Genomic DNA, 13868 nt, shown 5'->3' on the forward strand with positions numbered 1-13868 from the left:
ACACAAAGATATACACTGCGTTTGTTTTTTATTATGTACTTTAAACGTATCTTAAGCACTAAACGTCTCTCTTGTGTGTTGTTTTTGTATGCCATAAATTTTGTTTTTTTTTCTCTTTTCTTTTTTAGTTAAAATTTTCCAACATTTTGTGTTTTTGTTTTGTTTTTGCGCTTATATGTAGGTAACATATTTTTATTTTCTCTTACAATTTGCTGCAATACAAATAAAAGTCTTAAATTGTAACTGTAAAATTCTAAATAGTTACAAATTAAATTCTAAATACATACGTAGTTAATTTTGAGGCGTGTTGTGTGTGTGTTTTTGTTTTGGGGTTCTCATTAGATTTTTTTGTTTTGTTTTGTTTTTAGGGTTGGTAATGCAAATATGTATCGTATTTTAAATTATAACTTAGAAACTTGGAAAAAATCAAATCAAAGGCTGGTGCGCATGAATCTGGCATACAGTTGGCCAGGCACAGGCACAGACAGACAGATAGATGTGGTGGACAGATACAGATACAGAAGAGATACAGATGCAGATGATGTGATTGTAGATTGGTTTTACAACAAATATAAGATCACGTTTGTATGTCTGGCTATGCGAAATGCACAGATATTAACTTAAGATTCAGTATATGTAGATCTGACTTTCTGACTGCCTGCCTCCTGTCTGTCATCCGCGTGAAGTTCCATAATGTCACTGTCCGTTGCCACACCAATTTCGCCTCCTCCAGCAACGACGCAGCAAGCCTACGGCGTCTCCGTTGACTCGACCTTTACTTCGGATTTAATGCTCGATGACAGATGATTATTAGGGTCTGGCGCACTCAGGTGCTAAAAACAAGATGTCAAACGATTAGCATAAATTCGAAAGAATTCACCATTCACGATTATATAGTTTGTATTAAATGAGAATATAAAGATATATATTTAAATGTATCTAGGATAAATATATAATATGTAGTATGTATTCATAAAGCATATATAGTATTGTATAGTTCTGTTAGTAAAAACCCTAGCCTAGGCAAACAACAACTAATGACCAATATAAAAGAACAAGAACAAGTGGCAAACAACATCAACATCAACATGAACAACAATAACAACAAGCTAGACCACACACATACACACGCACACACACAGATGACTACCACATGAAACTAGCAGGTACGAACGACTTGGACACACATTGCGCACACACAAAACACAACACTGGTAACTTGTGTACCTACCGATTGGCTACTCACAATTCCAAGCGGCAATCCACCAACTTGCGGCGACAAATGTGGCACCGTTGGCACAGCAGCGTTCGGCGGAACCGGCGACGGCAGGAGCGCGGCAGCTGCCGCGGCCACAGCAGCAGCAGCTGCGGCCACGGAGTTAGCGCCAGCGGAGGGCGGAGGCGGTGCCAAGGCAGAACTGCTGCTGCCGCCAAGATTTGTTGTACTGTGGGGACCATCATGCGGTGTGGTGCTGTGTGCCCGATGATGCAGTGCGCCTGTATAATAGCCGCCATTTAATCCTGTTTTGTATTTCGATTTTTGTATTGGTATTTTATATTTAGGTATGTTAATAATATGTTGCTGTATTTCTTGTTTGATTGTTTTTTTTTTTTCATTACTTTTTTGAGGAGGGGATATAATGTGAGGAAGTTAAAGAATAGTTCTCGATTGGTGGTGGCTGCGTGTGGTCTAAAAAGTGGCTAGTGGCGGACGAATAGGAAAGACAAACTGCCGTTTAATGGCAATCTGCTTCTTTAGAATTTATGATGCGATGAGTTCAGAACAGGCGCCTACAACTGTAGAATTTCCATGGTCCCAGGTCCCACAGTAAAAATAGTTTCGTAATATGATTGTTGCGTTCCTTATAGCTAAAATATAATAGGCTATCATCTATGCAAATCGATTCCGCTGTCCGACGACGGTCATAAATTACTGACTTTCTATAAGGGGAATGTTAATGCGAAATTGTACTCTATTTATAAATCTATTTATTTATTCATCATTTCGTTTTCGTTTATTAAATATTACGCTTGCTCTGCTCTGCACTCAATGATGCCATCATCCCAAAGGAAAAAAATCAAAATTTATATACAAAAAAAAAAAATGTAAAAATAAATAAGATTTGATTTCAACAATTTTGCAACGAAGCGCCACACAAAAGCAACAATAATTGGTGTTCATTAAAGATTTGGTTTTATTTGATAATTTTGTTGTTTTCATTTTACTGCATTTTTGTTTTCTGGAAAGGTTCGGTTCATTAGTTGGTTGACTTTGAAATTAACTTGCTCTGGTTTCTTCAATAGTTTTTAATTTTATTTAGCTTTCACAGTTATTAAAAATATTTTTATACATTACAAAATAACAGTATTTTATTTTTTTGTCTCTTTACTTTTACGCTTATGCTTATTAATTTCCTCTTTTTTATTTCTGTTTAACTTTATTTTGCTCATTTGTTGTTGCAGCTCGCTATATGCTCGTAGGATCTTGTGTGTGTATGTGTGTGTGTGGATGCATGTTGTGTTGTTGTTGTTGTGTGTTTTGGGATTTCTGAGTGTTTTTTTATGCTCCATAATATATATAAATATATATAAATGTATATTTATGCGGGTGTATGTGTTTGTTTGTTTGTTTCTATGCCTATATGTTGTTTTGTGCTTGAAATTTCATAAATTTTGTTTTCAAAACAAAACAAAATATATATTGAAAAAAAAAAACTTGATGACTTTCATTTAGTTTTATTTAAGGAATATGTTTTGAGTTTTGCTGATATTGGTCTTGAGCGAAAATTAATAAAGAATAAATGTGAAAAACTTGGCGTCAATTGCATTAATTGTTTAATTATTAACTTAAATTGCAAAAATTTTACAAAATTATACTTTTGCGCCTTTGTTTCGTTATTTTTTTCTTTTTCTTATGTTGTTTCTGTAAATATTCTTACATTTTTTACGCTAACAATTCTTAAATGTACCGAGTACTCGGTTGATCATAATGTGCTGTTTTTTGTTTTTATATTTTTACTTTTTTCTTATCTTCTGGTTTGTTTAACTGCCTTTATCATTAAAGTTAATCTAAGTGTTTTAATAGTAATTATTTTGTTTTTGTTTGTTTTGTGTTTTAATATAATTTCTGTTATATATTTTAAATGTACATAGACTATGTATTAATTTTATTCTCTCTTTTCTTTATTATTATTATTATTTATAGATGTGGTTCTACTTCTCGCGCCGTGTTGTCATTACTTCTTTTCAGAGTATAATTGTGTGTATTTAATTATATTGTGGTCTCAGAATGTTACGATCTTTACGCAAGGCGAAAATAAACTTGGATGATGAGATCATTATGCATTATAGAGCAGTGGTAATCGAGCAACATAAATAATGAATCGCATAATTTAACACGTTTTGTCATTTCATCAGTTTTAGTTTTTTTTATGTTGTTTGGCATATTTGAAAGAAAGTCAGTAATTTATGGCGCTGAATCAATCGGTTCTTAAAAATAATACTTTGCGTTTGCTCACTACAGCTTTAGAGGCATTGGAAGCTACAGAGGTCTATAAAACTTTGTGCTTGGTTAGTACTATTACAATTACACATTGTACGGTATTGTACCACGTATCAATATAGTAGCATTCATCAAAATGTTTTCATATATTTTAAATATTTTGTATTGACTGAGAGTTAAATAGTTGTTGTTCATGTTTGTAAAGTAGGTTATATTAATCATGTGTGAGGCAGGGTCTCAAAACAATTAACAACAAGAACAATCCATCAATTTGTTTACTTTCACCTTTTGCTGTAAATAATTATGAATTATACATATATATGTTAACACATATACATACATATCTACATACGCATATATATATATTATTGTACATTACACAAAACGAAGTTATAGTTTTACTCTAACTACAAACGCTGACAAGTTGGGGAGCCTGGGCCAGGAATTTTGGAGGACAATCAATTTGTAAGTACTTTTGCACTTGCGGTTGCATTAAATCCTAATCGAACCTATTTGGAATACACAGAGTTAATGTTTTAACAATCATTTTTCAATTAGTTTTGGAATTGCTACTTGTTTTGCTTCAGACCCAACTAAGTCTAGAAAAAACCGCAATACTTTCACTATTTTTCTTTTGTTGTTTGTAAACCCATACACATATACAACAACGGATTTGTTAGTGCTAAGTCGATTCAGTTGTTAAGCGTTTGCAGTTATAAAGCGTACTATGCATGATTTTGATTTGTATATGTATGTATAAATCATTTATAACTTGTGACCCAACATCGGTCGCGCTCTAAACCTCTCCTCATCGTCATCAAACATTCTCTTTGCCATGTTTGAAGTGCGATCCAAAAAGTCACTTCCAAATAATATATATATTTATAGAGCTTAATCTGTTTAACTTATATATCAACTTTTATAGCACGCATTCTTTAAAATCTTCATCGAACGCGATTCTCTCTATCTCTCTCATTTATATATATGTATTTATATGTTGTATGTGTGTGCTTGCAAATGAATCAGAAGAATTATAGAAGTATGTTTTGTCGCTGCATAAATGTGTGTGTGTGGTTGTGTTAATATGTATGTGTATGTGTATTTGTTTGCTTGTGATTGTTTGTGTATATATATATATATGGTGTGTGTGTGTGTGTGTGTGTGTATAAACGATTTCTGATTTCTGTTACTGTTTGTGGTTTTTTGTTATGTTGTTTGTAACGCTCTCTCCCTGGCATCTGTTTCAGCCTCCCACTACTTTTCTTGATTTGATATCATTTGTAGTTTACCTTCGGGATAAACAGCCGCCGCAACACCGCCGGCCGCAGCTGTGGGCGGCGTGCGCATGAAGTACTCCTTGTTAACGCAATTCCTCAGCACTTCTGGAATATTGCCGACAATCGCTCGTCGTATTTCGGTGGCTGCCATTTCGCGCAGCTCCGTTGCGGATGCATCGCTGAAGAAGGCGGCGTGTGGTGTGCAAATCAGATTTGGAGCATCTTTCAGTGCACCCTGAAATATGAAAATAGAATTTCGTTTAGTATGAAACATGCCAAGCGTGGTTGCGGCTTCATCTCAGATTGCGTAAAAGGTTTCGTTTTACAACAATCTCTTACTTGAAATACATTGTATGGTTCATTCTCGTGCACATCCAATGCGGCTGCTCTTATCCGTCCCTGTTTCAGTGCCAACGCCAAAGTCTCGTCATCAACCAGACCGCCGCGGGCGGTGTTCACCAGAAATGCTCCAGGTCGCATCTGAAATGCACATTAACTATCATTAATATTTGAACAGATTGGATAATTTCGCATTTCCGATTTTACCTGTTTAATTGTGAATTCATTGATTAAATGATGATTGTGCTCGTTAAGCGTGCAATGCAGTGAGACGCAGTCGGACTGAAAGAGCAGATCCTGCAGGGTATAGACGCGTGTGAGGCCGAGCGATTTGTCAATGCCATCGGGTAGGTAGGGATCGTAGAATATAACATTGAAGCCGAATGCTTTTGCCCTCAACGCCACAGCGCTACCAATGCGACCCAATCCAACTAATCCTAAGGTATCGCCACGAATACGTGCGCAGCCCTAAAAACAAAATCGTTCATTAATTTATATATATATTTTGCTCAGAATAAAGATTACGACTTACATGCGCCGCCTCTCGCACTTGCTCAGGGCCGGTAAACTTCTTGCCCTCTCGCACCATATTCGCCAGCCAATAGGTGCGCCGATATAGGTTCAAAATCAAGCACATTGTTGTGTCTGCCACCTCCTCGACACCATAGCCGGGGACGTTGCACACTGCAATTCCCAACTCGCCAGCGGCTTTAACATCGATGTTATCTGTGCCGCTGCCAATGCGCACAATGATGCGTAAAGCTTTAAATTTTTCAAGATCTTCCTTAGTCAAGATGATGGTGTGCCACATCAATGCGCCAACTGCTTCATTCAGCACCTGCAAAACGCAATACAGAACACATAAACAAATCAAATGGAGTTAAAAGCTGTCAGTCATTTGTGTCGACTTACCTTCTCGTGTATTTCGGATGTGCTCTGTGCATCGCAGAAGGCCACTGTAGCCACATCCTTTAGTATGGGCATCTCGATCGAACAGTCGCGTCCATCCAGCAGGGCAACCAATGGTCGCGCCTGCAGTGGGCCATTGGCAAAGTTGGTTTTAACGTCCATGCGCGAACGCTTGGGCATCATTAGATTTTTATCCATGTTCCTTTTGTTTGTTGTTTGTTTATAGTTTGTTGATTGATTGCGGTTCCTTGCGGCTGCTTTTAAAGATACAAATTACTGCACCGTGGTTTTTTCTGCTGTTTTCTGGCTTCTTCCTTGTGTTGTTTTGTTAATCAGAAATTAATCTTCGTTAGTGTTTAACGTTTTCTTTCCTTCTTGTATTTTGTTTTGTTTTGGTTGTTTCTTTGTTACGTGTTGCAGTTACTTTAATTTCAATCAACAGAAACAAAACCTTTTCAAGATGACGATTCACACATTTCAATCATTTTTGGCGCTTCATATTGAAATCGAAAAAGAGAATCCTACAACAAAAAAAAAGAAAACAAAAACATATTAGTATGTCACAAAATAATGCACAATATAAACCAGTGTCACATTATTACAACTTGCAAATTTAATGGAAAACATGAAATTTGATGTCAAAGTACAAACAAAGTACAATAAAAGAAAGAAAAAAAAAACGGCTTCGACAAGAGCAACACGAATCGCTTACGAATCACTAACAAATCGCGCCAATGTCAGCACAAAATTCACCGATGACAAGTTTCGTTTGGATTTCGCAATCATCAGCGATAAAGATACTTTTTGATTGCACTACGCTACCGCCCGCCCAATCCCGCTCAACTCTCTTTTCTCTTCCACAATCACAGTCATACACACAGATTTCGCAGCTGGCTGGAATGGAATGGTCTGGAGAACTTTGGGATGGGGTGCGAGAACATGGAAATTTAACGCTTCACAGTTTGTGAGCGTTTATACATATACATATGTATAAGTGTGTGTATTTGTGGCATTCTGTCGGTCGGTGTATGAAAGACATTTCTTGTTACTATTGTCACATTAACAAGACCATGATACGAATATGGCATTGCCCCCATCATTCTACGCGTTCCATTGGCCGTCTTATCAACATCGTTTGCCGTTGATTAGACGGACGTTAGACGGACACCAAGACAACAGCAAGTCAGCAAGTAACAGGCCCCAGCTGTACTGTAGCTAATTTTGGATTAGTTAACGTGTTCACACGCGTATCTTATCAACAGTCAACATTTAACAGTCGAGAACAGAATAGAACAACGTTTCCATATCTGGAGCAGCAGCGAATGATAAGAGAATACACTGATTACTGAAAATTGGAACACCCCGCAACACAGGAACTGAATGAAATAAAAGAGATACGGAAAATCTTCAATATTTAAAATGCATTCGACATTAATGAATTTTTTGGCGGAACAAAACAAATATTTTTATACACAGAATCGCAGATTTGGCTAAGGCAATTATCTACAACACACGACGACACACAATACAGAGAAACAGCATTGATAAGCGACTCACACAACACAACACAACACACACATCATGTGAATCTACTTTCCTGTCTATCGCGACAACAACAACTACAACGACGACTACAAAAGAGACACATAGCCACATCAGTTGTGTGTCACGTATAAGGCGGCAACTCAACTGAACTGAACTGACTACTACAATAATAATAATTATAATCATATTAATAGCAAATGCCAAATGGAAGCAAGCTGAGAAAATAGACTTGCACAGATGCTCAGAGCAAATAATAATGACAGCAAATGGCTAACACAAAAATATGTGCGACGCAATTATGACATACACATGCCGTAGTCGCTAGAGCCTCGTCACCTTGTTTCCCGGTCCGATTAACCAACGATTGTTATTTTTAAAAACAATTCCTAAATGCATGAGACATATTGTGTGATTATTTTTGATTTTGTGTCTGATTTTTAGCAGTCCACAACAAATCGATGGCACGCAATAAATAATATTTATTAACTATTGGTGTGGCAACAGTTTAGAGTTCAGTGAAAGGAAGCCACAGCAAACTGCAGAACACACACACATTCACACAAACGTTTTTGAAAGCGCGCCAAAAACCAGTTTTCCAACCGATCCAGGGCAGCAGTAACTACACAGCCAGCTACAACAACAACTTCCACTTGAGTTGAGTTCAGTTTCAATTTATCCACAGGATGCAGCAACGTGTTCAACGCTCCCACGCAACAAACAGCGCGCGCTCTTTTTCTTTTTGTGATTGAGAAAGTTGCGATGAAAAAACCTGTTGATGTTGCTAGTCTTTCTTTTTTTTGCGTATTCGAAGAATTGATTTCGATTGATGCTAACATATACACAATAAATGCATGTTGTAGTCGTAGCAGTGGTTGTTCATCAGAATCATCACAAAGTTAATCATATAGGAAATGATACATACAATAAATCACAACTAGCGCCGCCAGAGCGATGAGTGTACAGTAAATCTTGGCCGCGTATCTAACAGATACATTTCACTGCTTGACTTTTGTTAGTGTTGCTGTTGTTGTTGCTACCTGAACAACACCGACTGCCGATTGTCGCTGTTGCCGCCGGCTATCTAACAGCAGCAAAAGTTAAAACTAAGAACACAACACACAGCACACAAACCGAGCAGCAACGATGGCGAATGGCAGGCAGCAATCGTGTTGTAGTTGTTGTTTTTTTTTTTTTATGGAGCTATAGCTATAGCCAAACCAAGCCGAGTGATTCCAAGCCAGCAAACCGGTTTATCAACCCGACAACGTCAACGACGCACGATAACAGCGCCAGAGCAGCAGACAGCAAAAGTACAATTTTAATGTACACACACATACAATACATACATATGTACGATTGTGTGTGAGTATGTATTTTTCTGCTTTTTGCCACAATTTCTTAGGCAGGAAAAACTCATGTTGGCTTAAATTGTTTGTTGGCTTAATGCCACAATAACGAAAACGAAGCAATGGCTCGAGCCGACTGTCGATGCATGTGTGTGTGTGTGTGAAACACGTTTAAAATACATACACATACGTATTTACAAGTCATGCGCATTTGTACACTCCAAACACACATACACATACACTGACTTCGATACGTGTGCTTGTTTGTGTAAGTCTTGGGGCAGGCAAAAAAGTTTTAAAGCGCTGATGCTGATGACGCCATTGCAGTAGTCAACAGTCATTGGCGACTAAAGAGAAAGAGAAAGGGTAAAGAGAGTATCGAAAATGGAGAGAGTGAGATAGAGCGACATATGTATGACTGCTTTCCGCTACAATTTTTAGTGAACGGGGGTCATCTTGAGGGGGTCGGAAAGAGGAACGATTCAAACGCACAAGTTAATGGCTACAGCACTTACTGTAATCAATGACTGTTTATTTCCATACAGACTTAAAAAAATAAATAAACAAAACAACTGCAGGTGCCCATTTTAAAAGACAAGTCAAAGATCTTATTTGTGTATATACTATTTCCCTTAATGTTGTATTACATAATAATAATATGTTAAGTTGAAGTAAAAAATTTCTACAGAAACTAAACACATAAATAAAATTAAAATAATTAATATTATTAGACTACGATTTTATGATTTCCACTTTATCTAATGAGTACTGTACTCAAGTAATCTACATCTGGTTTGCGAATGCTAATAATATGTATGTGACTGACTGACTCTGTATATCTTGTTGATTTCTTAATGTGCTCCACACACTCTTTCTTTGCTTCTCATTAGTCTGTCTCGCTCGTTCTTGCTACCTCTCTTGCTCAACTTGTTTTGACTTTGAATTAACGGACTCGCAACTCCATGACGTCGCATTTGGCGCGCTTTTTCCTCTGCCGCTTTCTCGCCTGCTTATTTGCATTAAAGCCGGCAAATAAAAGAGAAAAAAGTTGCTGTTGCCGACGATCGCTTTCAGTAAAGCTTTTTTTTTTATTATTTTTTTGTGCGTTTTGTGCATAAGTTTTGTGTTTTATTTTGATTTTTCTATTTTTTGCCAGAGCGTGCCGTGCATATACTAAGTACTTCATGTATATTGAATGACGCAAATTGAAATATCAAAAAAAAAAAGAAATAAAGAAACTGCAAGCGTTGCAAGTCACTCGAGGGGGCAACAACAAAAACACTTTATATTGGCTCTCGCACGTTGCCAGCTGCTAAATTGTTGTTGCTGTTGTTGCGAAAACCATTTGGCACAACAATCCAATTGTGTTCTGCGAGTATTGTGGCTTGATTTATCTACTTTTATTTCAATCGATGGATGATACAAAGCAGCACCAGCAGCGGCAGCCAGCGAGCCACCAAATTTTCCCTAAATATATATTATAGTGGATATATGTATCTAAATCGATGTATGTTTGGTTTGGTTTGTATTTACGTTTGAAATTTGCTTTCATAAGAATTTAAATTTAAACGCACAGCGTCTATTTTAGTTGCCTTTTGTTTTCGCTTTGAAAGTGTGAAATTCCTGTCGCAGGTGTTGTGCAGCAATTGTTTCTCTATTCTATTCTAGGTATTCTTTTGCTTGGCAGCCAGCAACAAACAAATAAAAACAGACTAAAGTGAATATAGCAAACTCATAATATTGATGATAAGAGGCTATTTGATGAGCTGTGTGAACTCGAGTTTCAAGATTCGTCTATTGCGATTTGCGCGTTAAGTGCATGCCACACATTGATAGCAAATATCTAGCTTATTATAAAGATACTGCACAATAAACTATTGTTTTTTTTTGTGTGTGCAAAAGGAAAATTTTCAAGTGGATTTTTCGCATTTAAAACGAATACAAACAACAACAAAGCCAATTCGACTTGGACTTGCCAACAACAACAGCCCAATCCCCATATCTCTATCAAAATGTATACACAACAGACACATATAGACTTTCGTATGTATGTATGTATAAATATACACTATAGCGCATACACATCGTGATAGACAGAAAAAGGAAAAAGAAAAATCCATAACAATGCAAATATGCGAAATAGACATAAACTGAATCGAGGGGGGTGGTAGAAAAAAATACGAAAAAAGAAAATATGATTACACAGCGCAGACACAAGTGTAGTATGAGTGTATGTGAGTATCTGCTCTGCTCTGATGGGTACAACAGAGGGCGCCACAACGAGAGCGACGAACGAACGACAGAAAAACATGACAACAAGAGAAAAAATGTTGTAATAAAACTTGAAACAAGCGCCAATTTCATTGGGCTGCAAGCAAGGGTAAGGGTAAGGTTAGAGGGGAGGAGTAAAGGGAATGGGGAGCACTCAGTAATGGGTTCTGCCAACCGTCTCGCTCGCTCTCTCTCCACCTAGCTGTGTAAGTGAAATATTTATGGACATTGACAGCAGCAAGTTTATAAAAACTCTTTTTTTTACGTGTGCGAACATTTGTATTTATTTATTTATGTATGCATAAATTGCACAACTACTACGAACACTCATGCCAACGGAACTTCTCTCTATTTCTTTTCCCCTTTAACCCCTTGACCATGCTTCAAGCTTCAGCTCGGACTCTGTGCACAATTTTTCTGTTTTTTCAATCAATATGCAGGCAGCAACTGGACAATAAGAGTGAGAAAAGTAAGTAGGAAGCGAAGCGAGCATGTTGCACGCTATTTATAGGACTCTCCAAACGAGAACATTCAAAAGGGGAACAACAACGAAACTTTAATGAGCACTGACATTCGCTTCAAACAGCTTTAACGACGATTTGCTCTTTAAAGCGATTGAAACTTTCTTCTCTCTCCCACACATACAACGCACTCGAGAGTTGCGCCAAACTTTCAAGTATGGAAATTTTACAAACAAAAAAAAAAAAGAGAATAAAAAAGGCGACTTCAAAGAGTACCAGAGATACACTTTCACCCTTTAAAGGACTTAAACGGCAACAGAAATGTTGTTGAAATATGTCATTCGCCTGTTGGAGAAAAAAAGGCAGACGACAGGCTCGGCTTTTGCTGCTATTGCTTGCTCGCTCGCACACACTCGTTCTTAGCCTGTATTCTGTTCACTCCAACACAAATTGTGGCGGCGGCAAAATAACAACGATGAGCAGCAGCGACTGTGGCGGTAGCATGTTGCCGAAGTAGGGGAAAGGGACGGATTTAAGAGACACAGGGGCGTTGCGCAGTGAACCTTGCGTGTAAATTGTCACTCGGCAAAATTTTAAAAAAAAAAGAAATACACACATAAACCATTAAAGAGATATAAGTTTGTGTTGAACGCGCGTAGTATAGGAAATAAAATTATTGCACAATTTTATTTATGTTTTGCGTATTGGCAACAACAAATGACTTGTGTATATATATATGTATGTATGTGTGTAGTGACCGCTGCTCTCTATCTCGCTCACACACACTCGCTGCTACTCCCAAAAATATACACACTCATACATACAGATACAGCAGATATATATAAGTGAGCAAGCGCATGTAAATCGGCTTTAAAAATTCATACGAAATTCTGCACGTTTAAATTTTTTCTTTTGCTTTTTCTTGTACACGTTTATCGCGCACGCACTCACACATGCACACGAGCGTACACATACACATACAGCTTGCTTGGTTGGTCGAAAACAAAAAGAAGAAGCAATACTTTTATTCATATTTCGAGATTGGGAGAAAACATTAAAAGCCCGCACAAAATGCCATTTATTTCATTATAGATTTTTACTGCAGTATTAGCAGCAAGTGCACTAGTTTTTCATTTTTTTCATATTTTATATGTATTTTCATTTTCGTTTTTCCTTCTTTGTGGCGGCGGCGGCGACGGTGGCGGCCGCAGCACTCGCGTTTTTTTTTTGCGATTTTATAATTACACTATTTCACGTGCTAAACACATTGCCACATACACAATTCATAGATCAACACCAGCGGGATAGGTTTGTGCGTAATTTGCATGCATTTTTCATAAATTCGGTGTACTTTTTCTATATTTTTCATAAATTTTTTACCAGCAACGCGTCCAAATTCCACTTTCGACTCGCAGCTTTCAAAATGGCGGAATACGAATACGGCAATTTTTAGTTTTAGTACAGCAATGACGCGATGCTACTCAATGCGCCGCGATGCTACTCATTTGCCGCGTATTACTAATATAACATGAAATTCTATATGTACAATAGAATTGTTGATGAAAAACACACACCTGGGAATATTACGTACTGTATTTTGTACGATATATTTCAAATGACACTATTAACTATTAAATTTTTCTTCTCATCCACTTGCACACAAAATATTCTTTCATATGCTTCTTCTTAGCATTCGAGCAACCATTCCCATGTTTACGCTCCCACGCAGTCACAATACAACGCAATGTTCAATGACTAAACATAGATAATAGTTTGAGATTCCACTTAAATAGAATGTTTGTCTTACGTTTAAACCAGATATTTGATTAAATAATAGACTTTTAACAAATAGTACTTAATTAGTAAATTAATGCCGAAAAACAACAAAAACGCGCAAAACCTTAGTGCGACTTGCGCTGGGATTCAGCGTGACCACGAATTTAATTTTAAATATACTTTTGGGTGTTCACAAATATACCAAAATATACCGCTTCGAGACAGCACTGGTATCGATAAAGAGTACTACTGAAAATCATGGCATAGAATACAAAAATGCATTTTGCTTTTCTATTCAATGTGACCATGATTATTATTTTTACTTAATGAAATTTATCTGTAATCGTTAGCCATGCGATTAAAATCTAATTCACGAGTTAACGAACAAAGCCATTACTTTTAGCAATATTTTTAAACCCGTTAACTCCACTTCAAAGATTCA

At 37.1% G+C, this 13868-nt stretch overlaps 1 protein-coding gene across 12 annotated transcripts; it reads right to left on the reverse strand.

Annotated features, from left to right (window-relative positions):
- Nucleotides 1–11: 11 nt before the first annotated feature.
- On the reverse strand, nucleotides 12–13569 carry LOC117573952 (C-terminal-binding protein). 12 transcript variants are annotated; one of them, XM_034257485.2, is made up of 8 exons: nucleotides 13458–13569; nucleotides 6031–6548; nucleotides 5651–5956; nucleotides 5326–5586; nucleotides 5119–5259; nucleotides 4792–5014; nucleotides 1232–1521; nucleotides 12–833 (listed from the first exon to the last, which is right to left on the reverse strand). In XM_034257485.2, the coding sequence occupies exons 2-8, from the start codon at nucleotides 6223–6225 to the stop codon at nucleotides 750–752; spliced, it is 1500 nt and encodes a 499-aa protein (XP_034113376.1). In that variant the 5' UTR covers nucleotides 6226–6548; nucleotides 13458–13569; the 3' UTR covers nucleotides 12–749. The 12 variants fall into 12 exon arrangements, with proteins under 12 accessions (XP_034113376.1, XP_034113381.1, XP_034113378.1 ...); XM_034257490.2 differs by lacking the exon at nucleotides 13458–13569 and adding an exon at nucleotides 13225–13360 and having other exon boundaries at nucleotides 1232–1497; XM_034257487.2 differs by lacking the exon at nucleotides 13458–13569 and adding an exon at nucleotides 13225–13360 and having other exon boundaries at nucleotides 1247–1521.
- Nucleotides 13570–13868: the final 299 nt, after the last annotated feature.

This window comes from Drosophila albomicans, chromosome 2R (genome assembly GCF_009650485.2).
Source record: "Drosophila albomicans strain 15112-1751.03 chromosome 2R, ASM965048v2, whole genome shotgun sequence".
NCBI classification, from domain to species: Eukaryota; Metazoa; Arthropoda; class Insecta; order Diptera; family Drosophilidae; genus Drosophila; species Drosophila albomicans.